Source organism: Callospermophilus lateralis, chromosome 2, assembly GCF_048772815.1.
Source record: "Callospermophilus lateralis isolate mCalLat2 chromosome 2, mCalLat2.hap1, whole genome shotgun sequence".
Classification (NCBI taxonomy): Eukaryota; Metazoa; Chordata; class Mammalia; order Rodentia; family Sciuridae; genus Callospermophilus; species Callospermophilus lateralis.
In genome coordinates this window covers 32,623,087-32,648,388 of record NC_135306.1, presented here as the reverse complement: position 1 = coordinate 32,648,388, position 25,302 = coordinate 32,623,087, and the positions used below count along the sequence as shown (strand labels likewise).

Genomic DNA, 25,302 nt, shown 5'->3' with positions numbered 1-25,302 from the left:
CAGGTGAGGACTGTTCAGAAGAGAAAGAACACACAGTAAAAGAGGAACACCCCTTTGGGTGCTGGGTGTGATCCCAGCGGCTGGGGAGGCTGAAGCAGGAGGATCTCGAGTTCAGAGCCAGCCTCCGCAACTTAGTGAGGCCCTAACTCAGCAAGAGCCTGTCTCTAAATAAAATATAAAAAAGGGCTGGGGATGTGGCTCTGTGGTTAAGCATCCCTGGGCTCAATCCCTGGTACCAAATAGAAGGCACAGCCCCAGCCTTGCGAATGCCCGAGTGAGTTCACTAGATCACCCTCAAGGGTCACCCCATCACCTGCAGGCAGGTCACAATAACAACAGTCACAACTACTGCAGCCCGGGTAGGGCTGGGAGGGAGCAGAAAGGGTGGCAGCCAGAGGCCAGAGACAGGTGCAGGCTCTGCCTCCACTGGCCACTGGCACACGAGTGGGCAGCACCCGGCCCTGCCCAGATGGCGCTTCACCAGGGGACACAGGGTGGGGGGGGCACGGGAGGGGGCAGGCTGGGCACTGTGGCGAGGGCTGCTGAGGACGGGAGTGATCTGTACAGGATAAAGGGCTACATGAATATTCACCTGCAGCCGGGGCAGGACGTCCCTTCAATGTTTCCTGCTTAATCCAGCAAAACACGGAAAGAACCATCACGCTCTCTGCCCTGACCTACAGCAGGGAGCACAGTCCCAGGACAACGGGGAGGAAAGGGGGAAAGGCACGAGGCAGAGATGTCCACGGCGGGGACACGGAGGCCATCAAAGCCCCAGCCACGGCGCTGCTGTCCCACAGGCAGGCAGCTGGCAGGGCGAGCGTGGGAAAGCCACTGTGAGCAGCGACTCACTGGGAGGGGACAGGCCACGCACGGCCAGGAGCCCAGCAGCACCCACATGGATGTTCACAAAGGAGCGGGATCCACCCTTTTGGTCTTGAGTTTGGGGCCCTTTTGTTTGGGGTTTCTGTGGGCCTCTGGTCGGGGTGTGGAGGCACCACTGATCCTCAGCTTTAAAGGGGATGAAACAGAAACTTGACGGGGATCTGACATCAACAGCCGTGATGGACAGCTGTGTGCCAGGCGTCCTGCTGGGCTTTCTGGTTGTCGTGACAACCCCATCACGCCCGTCCTATGGACCCCGAGGGATGGGGACACGGAGGCTCAGAGCAGAGTGTGCTCAGAGCAGGATTCTAGGCCAGGTCAGGCGGGCTCAGGGCCTGTGTGAGCCAAGGCTGTCCTGCAGTGTTCCCGAGGCCACACCTGCTCCTGGGGGTGGAAGTCACCTAAGGGAATATCAGTATTTAGGGGGGTGGGCACCAGGGATTGAACTCAGGGGCACTTGACCACTGAGCCACATCCCAGCCCTGTCTTCTATTTTATTTAGAGGCAGGGTCTCACTGAGTTGCTTAGTGCCTCTCCATTGCTGAGGCTGGCTTTGAACTTGCGATCCTCCTGCCTCAGCCTCCTCAGCTCCTGGAATTACAGGCGTGCGCCACTGGGCTGGCAACCCAAGGGAATGTTTTAGCTGAATCTGAGGAGCAACAACCTCACGGGTAGGAAAGGGAGGAGGCCACCCTGGGAGATTGGGGACTTGTGCAAGTGGGGCCAGCCTCCGTCAGATATGCCAGAGGAGCCAAAATGAGACCAAGAAGGTCCCAGGAAGCCCTCTGAAGCTCCCGGAAGCCTGGAACAAGAGAGAAATGAGCCTGGGAACAATACCTTGCCTGCATTCAGCTCAGAGATGGCTGCCAAAATCTGCTGCCGGGATCCATCTGTCTTAATGCCGAGCTCCTGCAGGTCGCCGTCGGTGAGCGTGAGGAACGCTTCCATGTCCACCTGGGAAGAGAAGGGGCTTCGCTGCCGTCTGTTGGGGCCACACTATTCTCCAAATTCAACAGGAACGTCACGATTGGGAGCTATTAGTGCTTATTAGTGGGGAATCGATCCTGCCTCCCTGCCTCCAATTCTGGACTTCACGTTTAAAGTTTGGTTGGAAACGTTAGAAGCCAACCCCCTTCAGCTCCTGGCTTCTCCAAACAGACACATTTTTGGAAAACCAAGGAGCGTCTTTGAGGCAGGACCTGGGCAGCCTACAAGGTCTGTCCGTGCCAGGTCCTGCTGTTAGAAGGGGGATTCCGACATGGCTGTGCTTCTGGCAACACCGGAGGCTGCAAGAAGAATGTGGTGGGCAGTACTCACCCCACTTCCCCCTCGGAGGACAAGAGGGGCCCAGACTGTGGAAAGACAGAGTAATAAGCAGGATCAATAGAGAAGGCCACGGAACCAAGGGAGAGATGCCAGAAGAGCGCCTCAAAACTGCACAGTCCCCGGTTTCTTTGGGAAGCTCTAACAGCCCTTCAGCCTGCCTGGGCCCCGGGACTCTGCTCCAGGAAAAAGGCTAACAGGCCTCTGGGCAGGGTGGAGGGCAGGTTGAAAGTGGTTCGGCAGAAACAAGCACCCCTGCATTTGGAACATTGGAGCCTCAGAAACAGGGGACAGAGAACAGGTCTCCACCCCCGTGTAAAGTCAACCCTATATGTCTCATCTTGCATATGGGATGTGGATGTGATGGCTGGAGTTCTAAGAGCCACTTTGAGCTCTGGGGACAACAGCCAGATACCTCAGTATGTGGAGCAGAGAGCTAGGAGGACCCTAGATGACTTACCTCCAAACTTTTTGTAGCAGAAATAACTCTTATTTTGTGAAGATACCAATGTTTTTTGAATACACATAGCCAAGTCAAATTCATCCTGATACAGGTAGGAAAATGAAAATCACCGTCTTCAGTCTCATTCTGAGGAGCACACGTGTCACCTGATTTCCAGATCCTCACTGATGAGTTCACGTACGTAACAACAGAGAGAAATTCTCACCAGCACTAGGAACCTGGGAAGAGTGCTGTCCCTGACAATTCACTTCTAGGGACAAGAAGTGTCCGTGTAGCTGTGGGGAGTGGGCTGGAGGTGAGGGTGAGAGACAAGGAGCAGGCGAGCGACAACTGCAGCCTCCAAGGGAAATGCTGGCTGTGGTTCTGCACAGAGGCGAACCCCACCCCCTCGGGGCGAACCAGCTCAACTGCCCAGAGAGAAGCGGAGCCAGAGCCGACAGCTGAGCGTGGCTCCTGAGAAGGGCAGCTCGTGTCGGGGAGACCGGGCAAGGTCCCAGCCACCTCACGCTGGCCCAGCAGGCACAGCAATCTCCAGCCAGCAGCTCCCAGCCCCCGTGGCAGCACCGCAGGCCCAGCTCAGAGGCGGTGGATGGCGGGTTAGAACTGCCCAGTCCACCTCTGAGAGCTTCCTGTCTCAGTGGGACTCAGCTCCATGCCCTGCCCTGGACATGAATGACGCCCCTGAATGATGAGTGACAGGCACCCCCAACATGCCAGCTGGAGAAATGGGGGCGAAGCCACGAATCACCAGCGTCACCTCACAAAGCAGAGTCGGGCACCTCAAGAGACGGAAGTGTGCGCGGGGTGTGTGCCTGGCACACGCCGAGAGGACATGGAGCATTTCAAGCAAAAGCAGGCAGCCCCAGCCGCCAGGAAAGACTTCTTGGAAGTGAGAAAAGTCACTGAAGTTTGAGAAGCCATGGAGGCGGGAATGGCAGGCAGGACGCAGCCGGAAGGCAAACCGAGGAAGGGCACCCTGCACCGTCTACCTGTTAACCAAAACCCAAACACCTCGCTGTGTCTGAACCTTTCTGGGGACAATGAGTGGCTGCCACAATGGGCACTGTAAGGACGATGATTTCCATGTGCTGCCCTGGCACCAGAACTTTCTGAGCCAGGGATTACGACTGGGTGGCCGGTGGGCCTGCAGAAGAGTCTTATTTGACTAAAATAGTAAATTTTTCAACAGTTTATTGAAATAGAATTCACCCATCACGTAACTCACCCACTTAAAGTATATAATTTAGTGACCTTTAGCGACACAGCTATGGCCATAGTCAGCTGTAGATCATTTCTGTCACCCTGGACCCCAAGCATCCCCCCCTCCCAGCCCCTGGCAACCACTGCTCTGCTCTGCAGGTTGGCCTTTGGTGACAGTTTTGTTCATTTGTTTTCGGTTGGTTTTTTTTTTTTTTTTTTGGTACTGGGGATTGAACCCAGGGGTGCTTAAGCACTGAGTCACATCCCCAGCCCTATTTTTATATATTTTATTTAGAGACAGGGTCTCACTGAGTTGCTTAGGGCCTAGGTAAATAGCTGAGGCTGGTTTTGAACTCACGATCCTCCTGCCGCAGCCTCCCAGGCCACTGGGATTACAGGCGAGCGCCACCACACCCAGCAGTGAGTGGTCTCTTTCACCGAGCATGATGCTTTCAACTCCCCACGCTGTGGCCTGTGACATTTTTATGGTTGTCAAATACTTCACTAGAGTGGTACCACACTTTCCTTATCCGTCCTCAGGTGATGGGAGATTTGAGTTGTCTCCACTTTCGGGCCATTGTAAGGCTGCCACGGACATCTGGGGACATACCCAGGAGTGGATTTGTCAGGTCGAACCGTAACTCTGTGCTTAACGTTTTGAAGCCCTGCCAGACAGCAGAGCAGTCATTTTTAAAAATGGGATTTTCATGCTTTTAAGCTAATATGAACCCTGAGATCACCGCAGGCCCCAGGTCCGGACGCTTCTGGCAGATTCCTCAGGATTCGCTTATGGCCTACTTTATACCTATGTGCCTGCTCCTCAGTCCTGTGCAACTAAAATGTTTTCAGGACAGACATTTCTAGAGAGAGCAGCACTCAGATTACAGAATTCGACTGCAGTGTAGCTGTGCCAGGCCCAGGACTTCACGGTGATGGTGAACCGGACCAGGGGGCTGGACCCGACTTCCGTGTCCCCGGCTGGCTGGGTGGAGAGGATCAATCCAGGCTTGAAGGAGAACTAGACACTGAGACAAAGATTTATTTTGTTTTCCCCTACACTAAGATTTAAATGGACATCCGAAAGGAACGCTCTTACCTCCTGTTCTTCAAAAATCGGCTGGTATTTCTCAAGTGACAGTTTCTTAAGGATTCCAGTCAGTTCATCTTCAAGCAGGCAAGATGAGAAAGAAACAAAAATAATGGATTTTAGGATTTGGTAAAACATGCCAAGATTGGTCTTCCGACTACGGAACGGTGTCATCTTATTTCAAATGAAAGTTGACCCCTGAAAGTCAACAAGAAACCCCAGCACAGATCTGAGCTGCGCTCCTGCACGGGAGGCATACAGTGGGACCTGAGCCACCTGCTGGCCACGGACCCCACCAGGGGCGAACCCTGGCAAGAGGCTGAGAAGACCACACTGCAGCGCCCCCACCAGGCCGCAGAGTGCCCCCGCCCACAGCTGGGACTAAGCCCCGCCTCCTCGTGTGAATGACAATCACGCACAGCCAATGACAACGCCAAGGCCAGCGAGTCTAAGAAGGAACCCTAGAGAGCAGCAGGCGAGCCCCAGACCAAAGTGGAGGCTGGCTTAAGTGTGCGGAGGTCTGAAGAACACAGCAGAGAGGACCAGCAAGACAGAGGGACAGGCCAGGGCAGGTGCTGGGTATCAGAACAGGCAGAATAAAGGCCCAGACCAGTGTCTGGGTGCTGAGGAAACATGCAACGCAGAGTCCCCACACCAGGCACCTGGAGGCTCAGCCGGAAAGACACCACGCAGGCTGATGGCCCAGGGAGAGAGGAAGCAGAGAGCAGGGTGAGGGTGCATGAAGGGACAGAGGGTGCTGTTCCACGGAGGGCCGCTGGGGAAGGCCTCCCTTATCAAGAGACCCTTGAGCAGCACAAGGGGCACACTATGCAGATCTCTAAGGGAAGACCAGTAGGCAGCATCCAGGGAGAGGGCATGATAGGTGCAAAGGTCCTGAGGCAGTGGGTGAGTCTGAAGAGATGCCTGCGGGCTGGGCAAGGATGGGGGGGTCCCCACAGCAAGTGCTCAAGGTGGCTGGGAAGAGAAAACAACGGACATGACCCCTCTCGCCCTAGGGACGGTTCTTGTCTTTCGGCACCCTACACGTGGACGGTCCATGTGCTCTCAAGCCTCCCCACCACGAGGTGGACTCTACTGCCGTCCCCGCTCCCAGAGGAGGAGAGGGAGGTGAGGCCCAGAGAGCCTGGGAACCAGATCTTGGCTGTGGTCGTACTGCTGGTCCCCAGCACAGCAGGGATCAGCTCTGTGGTCTGGCTTCCTGGAAGGTGCTTAGAACTGCTGGGCCACTTCTCTCATGTGACATGTGCTACAGTGAACGGTAGGGATAAAGGGGACGTGGGGACAGAGAGGGCACTGGACCCAGCCCAGGGGATTGGAGGAAGCTTCCCTGAAGGAAGCTCTTGAGAAACTGAGCCTCAAGCCACACTTGTCCTCTGTAATTCATGACACCAGCTCTCGGCTCCGCTGCCCCTGCACACGCTGTCCCTTCCACAGCGACAAAGGGCTCTCCAAGGCAGAAGTGCGTGCATTTATGCGGGTACCTAGGTTCATCCCAGAACTCCCTGATATCAAGGAGGCACAGCACTGTTCTCCAACAAGAATACACGATACTCCTTCCTGCAAATTCCACATAGCCAACTGCTGCTCCTCACCAAATGCTTTCCACCCATCTTTGCTCTGGTATCCACAGCCAAGGAGAGCAGTTCCAACGTGAATGCTGGTTGATAGTTTTGTTTACGTGAACAAGATGAAATGCAACAACAAAGACATATGCTTGAACTTCATGTGAGCAAGCTGGCTGAATCAGATAATGGTTTTCAAATATGAAGAACAGATCCTCGATTTTTTCACTCTGTTCATGATGTGATGGCTTCGGGAGTGATACAATTTTAAGGTGAACCTTCACGATGAGCAGTTTCCCCCATCACTGTCTGAATTACATCTGGACAATCTACGACACAATCCATCAGGCCCTGATGGGTGGTGCCTGCCGATTGCTGTGGTGTAAATACCCCCAAGGCTGCTGGTTCTGACTGCCAAGGTACTGTCCCTGCAAGTGGAGCTGGGAAGAGGGCAGAGCGGTGACCATCAGCACACGCACACCAGGGGACTTGCCTTGCAGACATGGGGACTACAAAAACCTCCAGGCTGCAGGTAATAGCCAAGTGTGCTAAGGTTTTACATGCATGGTGTTTTAAACACAGGGCTGCTGGGATCTGATAGACCTTAATTGTAGAGGCACGTGGTTTAGCTTTTCCTAGTGGCTGTGCTGCTCGGCTGCTCTCACATCTCCTGTACACCTGTGGTTCCAGCTCACCCTGCACTGCAGAAGCTGTGGGTGTCTCCCTCCCCAGCACCTGCAAGGAGCCGCTGAGCTACCAGTAATGCACCTGGTAGCACATTCCACAGGCAGGTACCACAGGCAGCGTCCCTGGCTGCAGTGGGTGGTGCACGCTGCCCCGTCTCCTCTCAGGCCCTCGGGAGGACCACTCTTCCTGAAGCCGGAAGGGCACACTGGACCGTCCCAGGAGCACAGGTCCGGCTGCGTCTTGTGTTGCAACATGGTATCTCGAGGCTGACCAAGTCCCTGTGGGCTGTCCTGAGACCCAGCACAAGACCCCCAGGAGGAGAGCACGTCCCAAGCCCATGTAGGAGATATCGCAGGCCCCGTGGCTTCCACGAGGAAGAGTCCAGAGAGGGGAACATGGGTGGGAAGATGGGGCAGGGTGACATCCTGCATGGGGTCCTCATGAGTGGCCACTCGTTTCCCAAGAGAACCGCGTAAAGAACAGCTGCTTGGGACAGACTGCAGCCCTGTCCTGACAATCTACAGGTCTCGCTGCCTCAGAACCCGAGGACTGCAGAAGGGAAAACCAGGCAGAAACATGAATCTAGAAAGAAATCACTATTGGTTCTCTTTCATCCAGTTAGTGCTTTGCAAACCTTCTTTTATAACGAATGATAGGGACATGATGGGCATGGGTGGTACAAACAGGTCCTGCTCAACTCTTGGGAGAAGACACAGGAGAAATGGCTAACCCTGCATCTCCAGGGTTTCACTTTCCTGAAGGCCTTCAAGGGGGGACTTCAGACTCCATGGGGGGCAGAGGGAGGTGGCTGGTGGATCTCTGAAGCCTCTGTAACTGATTAACTGGATTTCACCAAACAGTAGAAGAGGCAGGCCCCAGAAAAAGAAGGTGCCAGCCACAGTGGGCATCTACCAGCCCAGCATGGCCGCGGCCCTGCGGCTGGTTCCAGCTCATCCCTGCGCTGCAGAAGCTGTGGGCACCTCCTTCCCCAGCACCTGCAAGGAGTTGCTGAGCTACCAGCAATGCACCTGGTAGCACCTTCCACAGGCAGGTACCACAGGCAGCGTCCCTGGCTGCAGTGGACATCGGGGGCCCTTGCCTGCCTGGGCCCATTCCCTCCTGGAACGGCACTTCCACTTTCCTCTGAGCAGTGCCTCTCTGCCTCTTCTAATCCACACCACGTCACCAGGGCAGACCTGGATCCGCTCCCAAGGCAGAAGCCAGACCTGGGCACAGAGATAGACAAGGATGGCCAAGGAGGAGCAAAAGATAACCCCCCTGGGGTTTTGCTTGGACCTACTAAGAAAGTAGCTCTTTTCTGCTGGGGTTGCAAAATCAGTTACGAAAACACAGTAAGCGTGAAGCTGCTTATCAGCACTTGGGAAACAGTTCCAGAGCACCTGGATCTGGACATGCTTGAAACCCACCATAGGCACTTCTCCCCCTTAAGTCACTGAGATCCCCTCACCTATAACTGAAATAATCCTGATTTGTAGAAAGTTTAGGAAAAGCAGATAACTCTGTGTTGCAGCAGCCCGTCCATGGGTGTGTGTGCACATAAACAAAACTCACCTATTTTCAAAAACCATGTGAGAGCGCATAACCACACCTTTAGCACAGTGAAGACAAAAATACAAGTAGAATCTGGGAAGGGGGAGACGTGTTTGTTTAAAACAAACAAACAAACCTGACCTAAGATGTAGTAATTCAGGGCACTTGGTGGCTCTCTGATGCCAGGTCACCATGGAGTGGGAACAGCCGGAGGTTCAGGGCTAGGGACTCACCCTCGTCTGTGATGGTGCCACTGCTGGAGCCCCCGCTGCTCTTGGACTGCCTTTGGGACGAGGAGGAGGACACGGAGGACTCCGCAGCATGCCCTTTGGGTGAGGGGGAGGGCGTGAGGGTCGGGGAGGTGCTTTTGGAGGTCGAGGAGGTTCCAGAGGCCGGCCTCTGGCTGGTGTCCAATTTCTGCTGAAGAGAACACATCCATAAGCCGTTGTTTCTGAGGCAGAAAGGATGAGAGCAGCGAGCCACGGTAGGGAGCGCAGGCGGCTTCCGACAACAGGATGCTGGGCCAGGACCTTGGAATCTACTTCCTGTGCAAAGCGGACACAGCTATAGGGATATCCACTGGGAGCAGAGCTATGGGGGGGCAAGAGGCACGTTAAGCAGAGCTGGGGGTCGGCGAGCAAGCAGAGCGGGGCAAGAGGCACGTTAAGGGCTAGGACACTGGCAGGAAGCTTGTCCCTGCAGCTACCAGCATTGCAACCCTGGCAGAGTCCCCTTTCCTTCCTGGGCCCCAGCTGCCTGGCTCTGACAGACACACAAGGTCCTTCTGCCCTCTGTGTGTTGCTTTTATGCTGCCACCTCCCACGTCTCCCCAAAGGACACTCAGCACTTTCTCCTCCCCTCTCCTTTTTTGATTGTTTAGCTTGAGAGAGAGAGAGAAAGAGAGACAGAGAGAGAAAAAGACAGAGAGACAGACAGAAGCGCATATCTGTAGGACTATGGATTTGTCAAGGGATACAGTACTGATAGCACTGGTTACCTGGGTTAGTACGCATTCACATACTTCCTTGCTCCTCTCGTAGGTGAGGCCCCATGAGCCATGACATCCCAGTAGCAGTGAGCAAGAGTCAGAGAGCTTTTTATATGAAAATAATTCTAGATGCACAGAAGATCTGCAAAGATACAAGAGCTTCCACACACCTCTCTTGCAGTCCCTGATTTAAAACCTTGCACCCCTCCCTCCCTCCTCCCGCCTTTTTAAAAAAGCATTTCCTTCCCTATTTTCTGATACCACAAAATGCTAATCTTGCATTTCCTCTGCCTCAGTACTGGGAAAGAGCCATTGCCAAAGCACTGTGATTCCTTTTGTTGGAGAATGGTATTTAGAAACCAAAATCTGGGCACCAGGTTGCTCACTACTACTGGGATGTCATGGCTCATGGGGCCTCTCCTACGAGAGGAGCAAGGAAACACGTGAACGCACCGGAACCCAGGTAACCAGTGCTTACGTTCTTTGACAAATCCATAGTCACACACACATGCTCCTGTGTTTTCTCCCGGAAGCTTTATAGTTTTTTATTTTCAACTCTTGACTATAGTGCATCTCAAGTTCCTTTTTATATTAGCAGTGAGACGTGAGGGGAGGTTCATTTTCTTGCGTGTGGACATCTGATTATTCCAGAGCTTTCAGCTGAAAAGACTTTACTGGTTTGCCTTAGCACTGTTGTTAAAAATAAATAAAATACGTGAACAAGTCTTGTTCAGGTCTATTCCTGGGCCCTCTGTTCTGCTCCATTGATCTGTGTGTCTGTTCTTTCACTAATACACAGTGTAGCTTTAAGGGAAGTCTTAAAATTAGTATGAGATGTCCAATTTCATTTTTTTCCCCCAAAATCCTTTTGGCTCCTTTAGGGTCTTTTTTTTTTTTTTGGCCTCTCTATATAAATTTCACAATTATTTGTAGATCCCTACAAAGTATAATTTTGATTGGGATTACACTGAATCTATAGATCACACTGCAACACAACTATATTAGGCTTCACTGTCTCATCAGTGTTTCAGAATTTTCAATCTATAGTTTCTGCATGTTTCATTAAATTTACACCTAAGTATTTCACTTCCATATAACTTTAGATTATTTCATTTTCACAAATGCCCTTAAAATGTGAATGATATTTTTTAACTCTCAAATTAAGAAATTCGATTTATCCACTGCTAGCATAAAAAAAAAAAATTCAACTGAATTTGGTTCACTGACCCTGAGGAACTCATTATTAGTCCTGGAAGCTTTGGTGTAGATTCTCTGAAGTTTCCTAGGTAGACAGTCATGTCCTCTAGGAGGAGAGATGGCTTCATTTCTTCCTTTCCAATCTGCGTGCCTTTGATTTCTTCTCCTTGCCCCCCGGGGCTAGCTGAAGTTTCTAATACGGAACTGAGAGTGCTTGGGGGTGAGAAGTCCTTGGGTCCCCATCCTAGGAACACTTGGTCTTTCACCTTAAGTAAGTGTGATGCCAGCGAGAGGTGTTTTAGATTAGATTCGGGAGGTTTCCTTCCTTGCCTAGTGTGTTAACAGTTTTGATCACAATGGACTTTGAATTTTGTTAAGTGCTTTTTCTGCATTTTCTTCTTTAGTCTATGAACCTGGTGAATCACACAGATTGATTTGCTACTGCGGATCTAGATTTGCTTTCCTGGGATAAATGCCACTTAGCCAGCGTGTGTCCCTTTTTATGTATCACTAGATTCTGTTTACTAACATTTTGGGGAGATTTTTACACTTATGTTCATGAGGGTTACTGGTCTGTCACTTTCTTTTCTTTTTTTTTGTAACATCATGAAGACGTATCCTTGTTTCCAGGGGGGTCAGCGTAACATTCTATCACGATATTGGGGTCATTCTCCAGGAGAAATAACAATCCTAAATATGTACACAACTTACTCATGGCAAAAACTGATGGACAGAAATGAAAGGAGAAATAACCAATCCACAGTTTCAGTGAGAGGTTTGAACGCTCCTCTCTTAGTAATCGATACAAGCAGACGTAAAATCCGCAGGCACACAGAACACCTGAAGGACACCACCAGCCAAGTGGACCTGACAGTTACAGGGCCTCCCCTGCCCAGCTACTACACCAGAACACACCTTCTTCTCAAGTGCATTCGGGAAACTCACCAAGATCAATCGCCATCCGGGGAGTAAACTAGACCTCAATATACCCTAAGGAACAGAAATAGAACTGGAGTGAAATGAAATGAGAAACCAGGAACAGCATGACTTCTAGAAAACCCCCACATGACAGCAAAAAGAAAAACATGCTTCTAAATACTGGGCTAAAGAGGAAATATCGAGGGAAGTGAAAAAAAATTTGCCTGTAATTAAAATAAAATCATGTATCAAAATGCGTAGGGTACAGGGAAAGCAGCACTGGAGAGGCGATTTCACAGCACCGAACGATTGTCCTAGACAAGACGAAGATGGCTGCAGAGCAATCTCAACTTCTGCCGTAAAAAACTAAAGAAGACAAGACACAAAGCAAGCTCATGGAGGCAAATGACAGATAATAGTATGAAATCCGTGAAATTGAAAATGAAAAAATAAAATCAATGAAAGCAGATGATCCTTTGAAAACACCAATAACACGGATAAGTTTTTAGCCTGATTGATGAAACAAAAAAAAAAAAAGTCACAAATTACCAACATCAGGAATGAAAAAGGAGATTTTCGTACTGACCCCACATCATGGTGATGAAGGAGCACTAACAACAACTCTGCATCACAAATGCCACAATGTAGACAAGAGAAAGATACAAGGCACGGCACTCACTCGGGAAGAACCAGATCATCTAATCAGCCTTCTCTCTATTAAACTTATTTTGTAAGTTAAAATTCCAAGAGAAAAACCCTGCTGGTTCATGTTCATTGGCGAATCTAACAAACACTTAAGGAAAAAGGATACCCATTCTCCACAACCTCTCCCAGAGAAAACAGGAGAGGAGAGAACACCTCCCAGCTCATTCTATGAGATGGCGTGGCTCTGTTTTTCTTTCAGGCTGGTTTAAAGATGCCATGACAGAGGGTGTGATTTCTTTTTTCTTTGGCTGCCTTTAATTAGACTTTCTCATCTTGTTTTCAGCAGTTTCAACATAACAGAGCTAGGTGTGTTGTTCTCTTTGGCATTTTCCTATTTAGGATTCTCTTGACTTTAAGGATCCGTGGATTTCTATCTGTCATTAACTTGTGAAAATTATCAACCATATCCGTTTAAATATTCCCTCTGCCTCACCATTTTCATAACTTTTGGGAGCCCAGAGTTTTTGTTATAACTTCCTTCTCTATTTAGTTAGGGTAATTTCTCCCTCCCTCCCTCCCTCCCTTCCCTACTGGGGATTGAACCCAGAGGTGCTCTACCACTGAGCTACAACCCCAGTCCTTAAATAAATTTTTTAGATTTTATTTTGAGACAGTATCTCACTAAATTGCTCAAGACCTTGCTAAGTTGCTGAGGCTGGCCTTGAACTTGTGATTCTTCTGCCTCAGCCTCCTGAGGCACTGGGATTATCGATGTGTACCATTGTGCCCAGCCAGTTAGAGTGATTTCTATTGACCTATATAAAAGTTCACTGGTTCTTTCCTTGGTTGTGTCAGGTTTGACAAGTCTGTCAAAAATATCTCTTGTGTTCTCATCTCTGCAACTGTCTTTTGGCAGTTTCCACTGGATTTCGACCTCTCTGCTGCAGGAGTTACTCATATGACCTTGGGTGTCCTTACTTTCCATTAGGGCCCTTACCACGTCAGTCACAGTTATGTAAAACTCCAACACCTGTGTCATACCTAAGTCTTATTCTCACGACGGCTTTGTTTCTTGGGGTGTTTTTATAAACTATTATTTATCTTGTAATTCCTCCTAAAACTTAGACATCTTGAACAGCGCAGGAGGGACTAAAGAGAACCCGTCTTCATGCCTGGAAGCAAGTGGGACTTTTCCTACCACTAAGCACTTAATGCTCTAGCTAGCTAACTACATCCCAGGGTGGAAAAAGAAGTCCCTCCCTTAGGTTTTGAAAGATTCTTTTTAACAAGCTACTTAGACTTTTATTAATACACCCCTTCCTCTGCTTCTTTCTACAAAGACATTCCCAAGCAGAGCTCCTGATTAAGCGGGTGATAATCATGATATCCCACAAGACATGTCTATCCCAGCCCAGAGCAAAGAGGCGTGATACCTGGACCACAGGGGCAGCATTCCCAGGAAGGACAAGTGAAGATGAGATTATTTACATGGGAACTGCCCTCTGCCTGTCTGCTGTGGCAGACTGACTGTCCCCAGGCTGTCATCTCCAGGCCTCCCAGAGCCCTGCCCTCTGCTAGGCAGCCCCTTGCCCCCAGGTGTGGCATGTTGATGCACTAAGAGACCGTGCCTGGTATCGATCCTGCTTTGGGCATTGCCAGGGGAACAAGTCCAAGCTTGCTGTGGACACGCATGGCCCAGCTGTCCTGGCCACTCCGCCTGACAGTCAGACAGGTGAGGGATACCCCAGACCAGGACTGTCCAGACCTACCTGCCGCTCCACAGTTTCAGAAGCTCAACAAGCGCTTCCTGTTTGAAACCCTGACCTTAAGGGCAGGAAAAGAAAGCTAAGGCTACTCCCTGGGCCGTGGGGCCTAGCGGGGCCCCCCACTCTGCCCTGTCCACCTGTCCAAAGGCTGATGCACACTGACCGTGTGGGTGGAGGAAGCCAGCCCTGTGCACACTCCACCAGGGCAGCACATGGCTTGTCTTAGGCCAGATCCAGGCGTCCCTCGTTTTGAATCCTAATTTCTGGCCTTCCTCAGGGGGGAGTTTTTTAAAAGCACTTCATGTCTCCACTTTGCTGCTGCCCGCTCTGGGTCCTTCCATGCAGGACAGTGGTCTCTAAGAGCCCTGGGTGCAGCTGGCTCCAGCCACTCCCTAGGGGAAAGCAGACTCCCCAGACTGAACCCAGGGTGTCTCAGGCATGGTGGGGTGGAGCCCAGAAACCTGAATTCTTAAACAGCTGCCAAGGTTAGAGCATGTTACCACGCTAAGAGTGTCAGGTAATGGTGGAAGTGGGTCATTCCCAGTTTACCTCCTGAACGCATCTTTTGAAAGAGTCCATTTTCTTTCGTCAGAATAACTGTGCATATAGATTAGATAGGACAGACGCATCAAGCCAGATAATAGGCAGTATGATTTATAACTTAGACACCTGCCTATTGCCAACACCAGTTAAAAGAAGCTAATCATGTCTAATACATCTAATAAGATCATCAAACAACAGAAATTTTAGACAACAGAGAAAAGCGATTTCAAAAGCCCCAGACTATCAGACTTACTTGAGTAGTTGTGGGCTTCCTAGCAGCAAAAACAGAAAGAGAAATAAAATTACATGAATTCTTACTGATAAAAGAAAATATATCAAAACATCAGTAGAGCCTTCCCCCCACTATCATTGAATTCTAAAAAGAACTTAATTATATCGTTCCTTTCCACCAACAATTCTGAACACAGTGGAAATGAAGCTCTTGCGTACAAGAGGAAAAACTTTCTGGAGCTAAATTGCAAAAGGAACCTAATTTCAGAGCCCCGCCCCCCAACACCCCTGGCACAAGAGACTTTGAATAACAAAGAGAGTGTGTAAGCAATGGTGGTTGGGGAGAAAACAGTTTCTCATACATCCAAGAAAACATAAATCTAGGGACTTGGGTGTAGGCCGGTGGTAGAGAGCTGGTCTAGCATGGGTGAGGGCCTGGGTTCAATCCCTAGTACTGCAAATCAAACAAACAACAAAAACAAAAACTAAAGGGACTAAAGACTCCCATCCAGCAAGGCGTCTGTAAACACCCACTGCAAACTCCAGAGACACTAAGTGTGGTGATTGCTCTCAGGTTGTCTTAATAGAGGAATGGTACCAGAAGCAGGGAGGTGAGGCTCAGCCATCCCTCCCACCTTTCTTCAGCCCCTCCGTATGGTACCTTCGCCTCTGAAGCATCAGGAAGCTGCTCCTGCATCCCACAGGCTCCGCCCCGCCCGTCCTATAGCTGGCTCCTCATCCATCCTTCTGAGCCCCCCTCAGAGGTCCCTGATGCCCTCCCTTCTCCACAACAGCCCCTGTCCCTGGTGACAGTGTGAGAGTGGCCACAGTGTGCTGCCTGGCATGGGAGCCATGTTAGGACAGGTCTGTGAGCCTAAGAGGAGCGGTCGCCACAGGACGAGCACCTTGCTGCTGGGAACGGCGGTGCCCGCAGAAGAGACCGGACGCTCGGACGGGCTGGACGGGCTGGACCCCGGTGCTGGCCCCACAGGGCTGGACCGCTGGCTGGGCTTCTGCTCCGACAAGCCGGCTGCTTTCTTCCTCTGGGCAGCGATCTGGGACAAGACGCTGTCCACGCTGCCACCTGAGGAGACGGAAACAGGAATGACCACCACAGGCCTGAGTACTCCCGGCCCAGGCAGGGCTTTCCCAGGACCGGAAGGTGGCCGGGCAGTGGCCACCATGCTGCAGAGGCTCTGCGGTGGGGGTGGGGAAGAGGCCGGGCAGGCCTGATGCAGCCTGGCTTTGCTCTTCCCTGGGTCTCACGGTCCTCAGGGAGCTCTGCTTCTTGGACTGATCCCCAGGGGCCACTGTCCCTCTTCCCATTTCACCAAGGCTACCCATGACCTTGAGTCACAAAAGAAAGGGAGACAGTAAGCGCCCAGGGCCGGCACTGCAGGGAGCACTAGCTGCTGTTTACAGAGCACCGGCCTCGGGCCAGCAGCACCCAGCTCAGGAAGGCCCATGGCTATGAGAGCAGGCTCTGAGGTCAGACCCCCGGGGCCCTGGTTCTGCTCCTGAAGAGCTGTGTGATGCTGAGCAAGCTACCTCACTGTCCTGAGACCCAGTTGCTCATCCGAAAAATATTCCTAATATTCATAAAGGCACTTTGCTAAGATATACACCAAAATCTGCGTGTGTGTGTGTGTATGTGTGTGTGTGTGTGTGTGTGTGTGTGTGTGGTGCTAGGGATTGAACCCAGGGCCTTGTGCATGTGAGGCAAGCACTCTACCAACTGAGCTGTATCCCCAGCCCCCAACACCAAAATCTTAATGCTGGTCACTTGTGGGTGCCTAAGGGACTCTGTGTAACAAGTTGAGCTGTGTAAGCAACGGTGGTTGGGAAGAAAATAGTTTCTCATACATCCATGAAAATGTGAATCTAGGGCCTAGGGGTGTAGCTCGGTGGTCGAGAGCTGGCCCAGCATGGGTGAGGGCGAGGTTCAATCCCCAGTACTGCAACAGCCAACCCAAGAGACTCCAGACTCCCGCCCAGCAAGGCCTCTCTGCAAACACCCACTGCAAACCCCACAAGCACGCGTGGCCACTTCTGGGACCGTGTGCAGACGGACAGCAGGCCAGTGCAGCCCCCAGCCCGAGGGGTTGCCCACCTGAGCGGCTGTGGAGCTCTCCGCCGTGCCTGCTCATGCCCCCGACCCCGCTGGAGCCGCCTGAGGAATGAGGCGAGTGGTTGAAGTTTCCAGAACTGGCAGGAGAGGCTGGGCTTCTGGAGAGACTGGGAAATTTAACTGGCCGGATGGGAGTCTGTAAGAACAAGGCCGAGTAGTGGTTAGGGACAGTGGCGCCTCCCCAGGGATGCACAGGACCACGACGGGCGCAGGCTGGCCCTGCCTGGCCCCCAAGAGCTCAGTCCCATCTTCTGAGAACCCATCAGCTCAGGTTGGGCCTGTTTGACGTCGTTCGTTCCCTTTGGTCTCACTTGACCCCGGGGCCCTTCAAGAGGAGAACCGGACCGTGTCATTCACTGGAATCCCCAGGCAGGCCCAGTCACTCCCAGGACAAGACCCCTTGGCCCAGAACAGCCACTGACCTCCGTATCCCAGCCTGCCTCTCCCAAGGGGTCCCCGCCGGTCCCTGGCTGGAATGTCTTCCCCTCCCCCAGCCTGCTCAGATCCTCCTGCTCCCTGGGTCCCTAGTGCCAGCGCTGGCCACGCTCCTCTATGACCTGATCTGCTCTGCCCATCACATGGAACCCCTTGGCTTCCTGGCTGGTCCCTTCTGCACCTTAGGGACTTTATCCATGCAGCTGGCCCTGCACCACTGGCCCTTGCCCCAGGTCCCTGAGACCCTCCCTGCCAAGGGCTCCAGGGGGCCCTGCACAGCCCCCCACCAGCCCACTACCATTCACGTCACAGCGAGAGTGCACATTCACTGTGACCACTGTGGGGGATCTCCAGGGACCTGCCAGCTCCCAGGGCTTCCGTTCCCCACTGTCCACCCCTCCTGGCTCTGGCCTGGGTGCCCTGGGGGCACTTGGTAGTGATGAATGAAAGTTGCAGTGAGCCAGGTGGCAGCCCCAGAAGAGATGTCTGTGTCCCAGTCCCCAAGACCTGTGAGTGCTGTCCCCTTCCTCACACCTGCCGAGAGGTGCCTAAGCCAAGGGTGAAGAGGGGGCTCATGCTGGCTTCCCAGGTTGGCCCCGCCCTGGGTAGCTGCATGTCTCCTTGTACAAGAGGCAGGGGATGGCCAGTCGGCCTGAGGTTCCTCTGCCTGCCACACATCAGGAACCCCACGGGTGGGGCAAAAGCCTGTGGGCTGGTGACTCACCGTGTCAGTGCCCCCGCTGCCCCCAGGGTGGCCCCTGCTGGCTCTCTGGGGCAGCACAGTCTTCGCAGGGTCTGCCTTCCCATGGGGACACGTCCGGGACCGGTCAGAGCTCCACAGCTCAAAGCTGGAAGGGGGCAGGAAGGGGGGGATGACGGCCTTCAGCTTGTCACTCGGGAGTCTGGTGAAGGGGGCTCCATTTCGCAGCTGCAAAGACAGACTGAGGGTGAGACAAACCCCAAAGGGCCACCCCACCCTGGGAGGACCGGGTTCCCCTGCTCTCAGAACCAACACCAGCCACCCACCCACCCAAGCCAGGAGCCAGTTTTCCTCCAGAAAGGGTTGAGCACCACCTGGAGCTACAGCAAGACCTGGGGGACAAAGGGACAGGGAGCCAAGGAAGAGATGGCAGTGGGGGTACAAGGAAGGGCACCTGCTGCAGGGAGAGGACATGGGGAAGGCAGGGCAGGGGCACCCGCTGCAGGAGAGAACGCAGAGGGTGGCCTGAACCAGCCCGAGGGAGGGCGTGGTGAGTGGGGGGACAGGGGGAGAACTCCAGATGCATAGGACAGCACGGCCCGGGACCAGGTGGGCAGGAGAGGGTGCAGAGCTGCAGGGCCCCCAGCCTGAGCAGAGCTGGGGCTGGGGGAGGAAGGTGAGGGGCTGCAGCCCAGGCACGCTCCCCTCCCAGCCCCCACCTCTCAGCCCACCCAGCCACGCCTCCTGCCGCTGACATTTTCAACTGTAATTTAATTTTACATTTTGAAAATGTGATTGGTTGGGGGGGGTCAGTATAAAATCCACACAGTGATGACTGTAGGACTGTCAAGGAAAAGCCTTCACACGGTCCACGCTCGCTTTAATTAAGAGAAGACAGCGAACGCGGTGCCAGATGGCGCTTGGTGGGGATGGGCACCCCACAGCTAACCTGCCTCGGGAGCTGGGCAGGCAGCAGCTCTGCGCCAGTGGCTGCAGACGCCCACTCAGTGGGCCAGAAGGGCCATGGGCCATCCGCCATCCCCCGTGGGGCAGCGAGCATGGCCCCTGAGACCTACAGGACAGGAGAGCAAGCCTCCTGGGTTCCCACACAGACTGTCCTGCCTCTGTAGGGTCCGTGAATGGGCTCTGTCCCCTCTAGACTCAACAACCTCATCTGGCAAGTGGGGGGCTGGCCTGGACCCTCACGGCTGCAAACCCACCATGCATGGGGCCTCCACTCACGGCTACCCATCTCTGTTGCTGCAGCCTTTTCGGAAGCCAATGACATGCCTGCCCTTTGCCCGGGAGTTCCATTTCTAGACATTGACCCTGAGAAACAGTGAGGCAGTGGGGCAACGGAGGAACAGAGACAGTCCACAGAGACGTCCAGACATCAAACACTAGACGCTCCGAAGTCCGATGGGCCTGTCTTGGAGAAAGATACTCCAGGTGGAATGTCCTGTAGCTGGGTCATTAAACATGATGTGGCTAAAGAGTGTTTAACACGAAAACGGTGGGTCCCAGACAGCAAGGGGAGAAGGTAATCCTGTCAGCCTCCTAGGGCTCTCTGGGAGATTAAATGAGTTAATATACGTAAAGCGCCCAGAATAGTGACTGGTATTTAGTAAGTGCTGTGGTATTTGCTATTATTATACATAACATGATATCATATTCATAGATGCTAAAAAATGCTTAGGAAAAATACTCAAAAGATATATACCACAAAATGTCAACCACGATTCTATCTGGGTGTGCAATCAAGGGTGATTTTATTTCCTTTCTTGAATCTATGCATCTTCTAAAATTCCTATAATAGCTTTTCTGACTCCCTATCGAATGGAACTGCTGCTGTTTGATAACGTATTTAAATGTGGAGCAGCCCCAGCTCCCACAGCAGGTTAGGGCCGTCAATGCGCACCTGCTGCAGGGCAGGGCATGTGGCTGCCTGGGCCAGGGAGGCTGGATGGGCTCTGCAGACCCTGGCACTGCTTACGCCCTGCCCTCTGGGCCAGTGACTGCTCCCTTGTCCTCTCCAATACTGCCCTCTGCTGGCCAGCATCAGGTTTTAGCACTAAAGGAACTTGAAGGACCAGGCTCTTAGTCCACAAAACACCAAGTCCAGAGAGGCAAGATAACATACCCAAGGTCACACAGTAGAGCTTATTCTGGGCCAAGCACCAGGCTAAGAATTTCCTGGGGATGCTTTCATTTAAAAATCACAACCCTGACAGATATTACCCCGAAGTCAGAAACTGCAAACTGTCCGCCAGTATCTGCCTTCTGCATCTTAGAAATAACATCCGTGGTATTTACTCGGGCACATGACCAACTGGAACAGGCTTCACTGCCCGGCTTCCCAGGCAGCAGGATGGAGCCATGTGACCAAATTCTAACCAATTTGATACAAGCAGAAGTGATGTGTGCAAGTTTCCAGGAAACTTCTTCAAAGACAGCTGGCATGGACCCCTGGCAGCCTCTTCTCCCTCCTCCCTGCTGGCTGGAATTAGGCAGTAACAGCCAGAGCTTTGGCACCCACTGTGGAGCAGGAGGCGACCTTGGGAATAGAACTCATGCGTGGGGAACTCTAGGTAGAAGGCATCTGGGTCCCCAGCTCCACAGTGCCTAGTCTCTACTTGAGATAAATAAACTGCTGCCTTATGTATACCACCATATTCGGGGACTTGCTCATTCTCATTGCCGAATCTAATCCTGATACATCTCTGATCTATAGATTAGGAAAGTGAGGCCTCTCCCAGGCTGGGAATGCACCCTCCCTTTTGCCTCCTTTCCCCTGACTCTCCATAACCACAGCGGAGAGTCTTCGTGTCTGATCTTCCCATCACGTCTACCCTTCAGCCCCCGCCCCGGGAACCCAGGTCTGGCCCCGAGAGCCGCAGGGCCTTGGGGTTTAGGGCTGGCATCTGTCCAGACTCCTTGGTGCCAGAGATGTTCCCTCTGCAACACATCTGATCACCAGCCCCCTCTGTGGCCACCAGGAAGGAAGGTCAGTGCCCACATCCCTCCTTTATCACCTGGTGACTGGCAGAGACTGACGTGCTTCTAGGAAGGCCCCCCACTCACCATGGTGGTCAATAATGCATCCTCCTTTTCTCCTCTTGTGCTCCCGGGACCTGAGAGACAAATGGAAACTTCTTGAAATGACCCTCCCACATGACCGTGGGGAGAGGGTGAGTGACTGGCAGGCTTCCTCTGGAAAGCCGGCTCTCCTGAATGGCTAAATATTTAATAATAATTGGTATTCAATATTTTAATAGAAGGCAAGCATCTAAAAGGCATCTAGGAGCGTTTTTCAAGCTTTTCCATAAACCACTGCTGTGCTGGGGAAGACACAGCAGCGCCCAGCTCAATAGTCTGTCTCGGCGAGTGGTGCCGAAGGAGCTGGTCCTGATTCGCAGGATCTCACCTAATCGATATTCCCCAAGTATGGAGATGTGTCAGCAGCTGGACAAAGACGTCCAGTCTGCTGAAGGCCCCAGTGGCAGGGAGCTCACGACCCACCCCCACAGGTGACTCCCTATCCTTCAAGTCGCTTCACCGAGCCTCAGCCCAGCTGCACGATAGAAGGACAAAGCGCTTCTCCAAGATGAGAGGCATGAGGGACAGGAACCCACGACCTGGGCACTGGCCAGCTCTGCCCATCCCATCTTATGTACAGGAGCGTGTCCCACCTCTGCCCCTTGTGCCCACACCAGCGCTCTGCTCCAGAGCCACATTCCCACACGGCCTCATCCCAGGACGGCAGGTGCAGAGCAGACTGCTGAACAGCCCCACCCATGAGCCTCAGCCCGGATGCACTTGATAGAAAGAAAAAGTGCTTCTCCAAGATGAGAGAGGTGTAAGGGACAGGAACCCATGACCTCAGGCCTTCCTTACCGCTGTCTTTGGTCACAGGGGCTGCATCAGGGAGTCCCAGGCGGCTTGTCCTGTCCTGGGGGGCTGCCCTCATGGTGGAGTCCAGAGCTGGCTCGGGCTCATCACAGAAAGGCAGGGGCTGGTTGCTGGACAGCCCACGGGGCAGCGTCTGCATCAGCTTGAGCTTGCGGAACCGATTGGACATTCGGTTCCACCAGGACTGTCAAGGCAACCAGAGACGGGTCATGTTCCAGCGATGCCAGGGAGGGCAGACCAGGGACAGTGACAACACTGGGCCAGCCTGCCCGCCCAGGTCTTGGGCACAGCCACAGCACCCCTGCATGACCAGCCTGGTCGTCCAACTAAATCTTTCCTGACCATTTCCAGTTGGATTCTGGGAACCTGGTGGCCTTCCCTCATCTGCTCAGATCCAAAGGAAATGCAGATCCAAAGGGGGTGGGCTGCTCGAGGCTTTACAGCAAGACAGGTGCAGATGGACAGACACAAAGTCCACACTCCTTCAGGTGGCCCACTGCACAGCCCCCTCCTCCTGCTCCACAGGCAGCTCCTTCTGGCCTCTGAGCAGTCCCGGGTCATCAGAACCCCAGGCTCAGCACCTGGTGTCTCTGGATGGGGAAGGATCAGCTAAAGCAGAAGATGGCCCAGGACTGCTCAGAGGACCCCACCTGGGGAGGGGAGAGGAGACCTGCATGACGGGCAGGGAAGGCAGGACTGCACTAGAGAACTAGAGTCAGCGCACCAGGCCAGGGTTCCTGTCTACATTCCCAGGAATAAAACAAGCTTGGTTTTAAACAATGAGAGCAGGTGGGGGAAACAGAAGCCACAGCAGACAGACCATTGGCCTGCAGTTAGAAATCGGCAACTAGAGTTTGTTTGGGGCGTCCCGAGGAAGCAGCAGAAGGGGTCTGTGGGCCAAGGGGAGACCCCGGTGGCACAGTGAAGCAGAGGCAAAACAACACCTTGCAAAGAGGTGCAGTTTGGCCAGCTTAGGACTTCTTCGTGGGAAATTATGTTTTTAATTCCCTCCATTTATAAATGGAGATTCCACTGCAAAACCTGGAGTCCCGATTCCTCTTTTAAAAAATCAGGAAGATCTGGCAACGTGGACCCACATCCTTACAAAGTGGCCAGTGCTGCTTATGATCACCCCAGCTTTCCCTGGACCCCATCACTTCCCCTTGCTCACCCCAACTCACCTGCCAGACCTGCGGGCCCTGCCCCTGAACTGAACCAGTCCTCTAGTAACAGGAAGTAGCAGGCTCTCCCCATCCCCCACCTCCCTGGCCCACAAGTCCCTTTAAGACAGGGAAAGACAAACCTTGAGCCCACCCTTGTCATCGGGCAGCACGGGGAGGCTGCAGGGCTGTCTGACCTTCGAGGCGGGCGGGGGCGGGCGGCTGTGCCGGCCCCTGTCCTTATTCACCTGCATGCAGACAGATGCCAGCAGTCGAACAAGTTCCGTGTCTACGGACACAAAAGGCAGCATTTTACCTGAATATATGTCTGCTGGGCCCTGGGGAGGGGGCCGAGCCAACCCTCGCCAGCCTCACCAGGAGGGGAACAGCTGCAGAGCCAGGAGCTCAACTCCTGCTGCCCACCTGATCTTCACAGTGGCACAGACAAGCCCGCGGGCTCAAACTACTTGACCAGGGTAAAAACCAGCAAGGCAGGCCACTGCAGAGGCCCAAATCCTGCCTCTGCTGCCCCCCCCCCCCCGGCTGTGTGATCCCAGGTGTACCGTGCAGCTTCTCTGTGCTTATTTACAAGGGGTGAAATGGACACCCACCACATAAATGTGTCTTGAGGATTCAAGGAAATTCCTTTCACACACTTTCACATGCATGGCATGCAGCAAGAGCTTCACAGAGGCTAAACACTATTATTATTAATCAAAGTTATTAAAAAAAGAAAACATTGAAAAACATGAAGAAGAAAATCTGGGGGGGCTGGAGATATAGCTGGTGGCACAGCAATGCCTAGCTTGTTCGAGGCCCTGGGCTCAATCCCCAGGGTCACATCCACACAGAAGGAAAACCTGGAGCTTCGGGGTTGGTGAACGTGTCCTCATGCTACGAGGGCAGCACAGAGGCCGCTGGAGAGGACAGGGCGGGGGGGGGTGCTGGCTCTTAGGAAGGGCACCCCTGCCTACCACCCCCACTCAGGACAGGTGGCAGGCCTCTCTGCCCTATGACCAGCAGCTGAGATCCTGGCATGGGGCTCAAACCCTGTGGTTCAGAAGGGCCTCTGCGTTTCTCGGCCTTAGAGCTGAAATTCCAGGGCAATAAGAGAGGTGGCACATCAGAGAGATCCTGTCCCTAACTGGAAGCCCCAATCCTAGTAGGGGACCCTTCACAGCAGGGGAGGGTTAAAGGGGACCAGCAGGTGCCAGCCAGGGACCAAGAGAGGCTAATGTGCTGATGTCCCTGGCCTGGCACCCTTGACCTGCAGCTTCCCCCAACACAACAAAGTGAGGGTCACTGCTCCATCTTGGATTCTGCTGGTCAGGGGGCCTTCATGCTCCCTCTGGAGTCACTGCAGGTGAAACGCAGATACTGTTCTAGGACGTGAGGGGCCAGGCAAGCAGACACTCCGTGGTTTGCCCCGACTCCTTGGAGATGTGTAGGAGCTGGTGCTGGGAGGAGGCTCAGGGAGTCCTGGCCCAAGCCCCCCACTTCACTGGGGAGGGATGTGCCTGCCCCAAGGTCACGAGGTGAGCCCTGGACACCTCAGGACTGTCCTCCTGCATGAGGAAGCAAGGGCTTAAGACACGGCTCACAGAGGAGAAGGACGTGCAGACTTGCAACCCGTAACCCACCGGGATCATTCAGCAGCATCACTAGGTCAAAGGCCGTGTACCCGTTTTTTGCCCGAAGAGTGACATCAGCCCCTTGGTTTAGCAGAAATTTGACAATTTCCTTGTTCCTGGGGAGGAAAGAAAAAGTCAGAGTTACTCTCACTGCTATATTCAGAGACGGAATGTCCCCAAAAGGTCTGGGTGTTAGAGGCTTGGTGGCCAGGGTGAAGGTACCGGGAGGTGCTATGGACCTGTGGGAGATGGAGCCTTAGGGGAACTCCTCA

The 25,302-nt window shown here is 53.1% G+C and overlaps 1 protein-coding gene across 1 annotated transcript in view; it reads right to left on the bottom strand.

Moving 5' to 3' along the window:
* Anks6 (ankyrin repeat and sterile alpha motif domain containing 6) overlaps window positions 1–25,302 on the bottom strand; it is a 47,377-nt gene that overhangs the window by 7,577 nt on the left and 14,498 nt on the right. The window contains exons 5-14 of the mRNA XM_076843251.2: window positions 25,040–25,146; window positions 23,543–23,688; window positions 22,225–22,423; window positions 21,412–21,461; window positions 18,355–18,558; window positions 17,178–17,331; window positions 15,973–16,151; window positions 9,013–9,196; window positions 4,968–5,035; window positions 1,723–1,839 (exon numbers count right to left, since the gene is read on the bottom strand). Of these exons, the coding sequence (XP_076699366.2) occupies window positions 1,723–1,839; window positions 4,968–5,035; window positions 9,013–9,196; window positions 15,973–16,151; window positions 17,178–17,331; window positions 18,355–18,558; window positions 21,412–21,461; window positions 22,225–22,423; window positions 23,543–23,688; window positions 25,040–25,146 (1,408 nt within the window). The remainder of the gene's footprint in view (window positions 1–1,722; window positions 1,840–4,967; window positions 5,036–9,012; window positions 9,197–15,972; window positions 16,152–17,177; window positions 17,332–18,354; window positions 18,559–21,411; window positions 21,462–22,224; window positions 22,424–23,542; window positions 23,689–25,039; window positions 25,147–25,302) is intronic.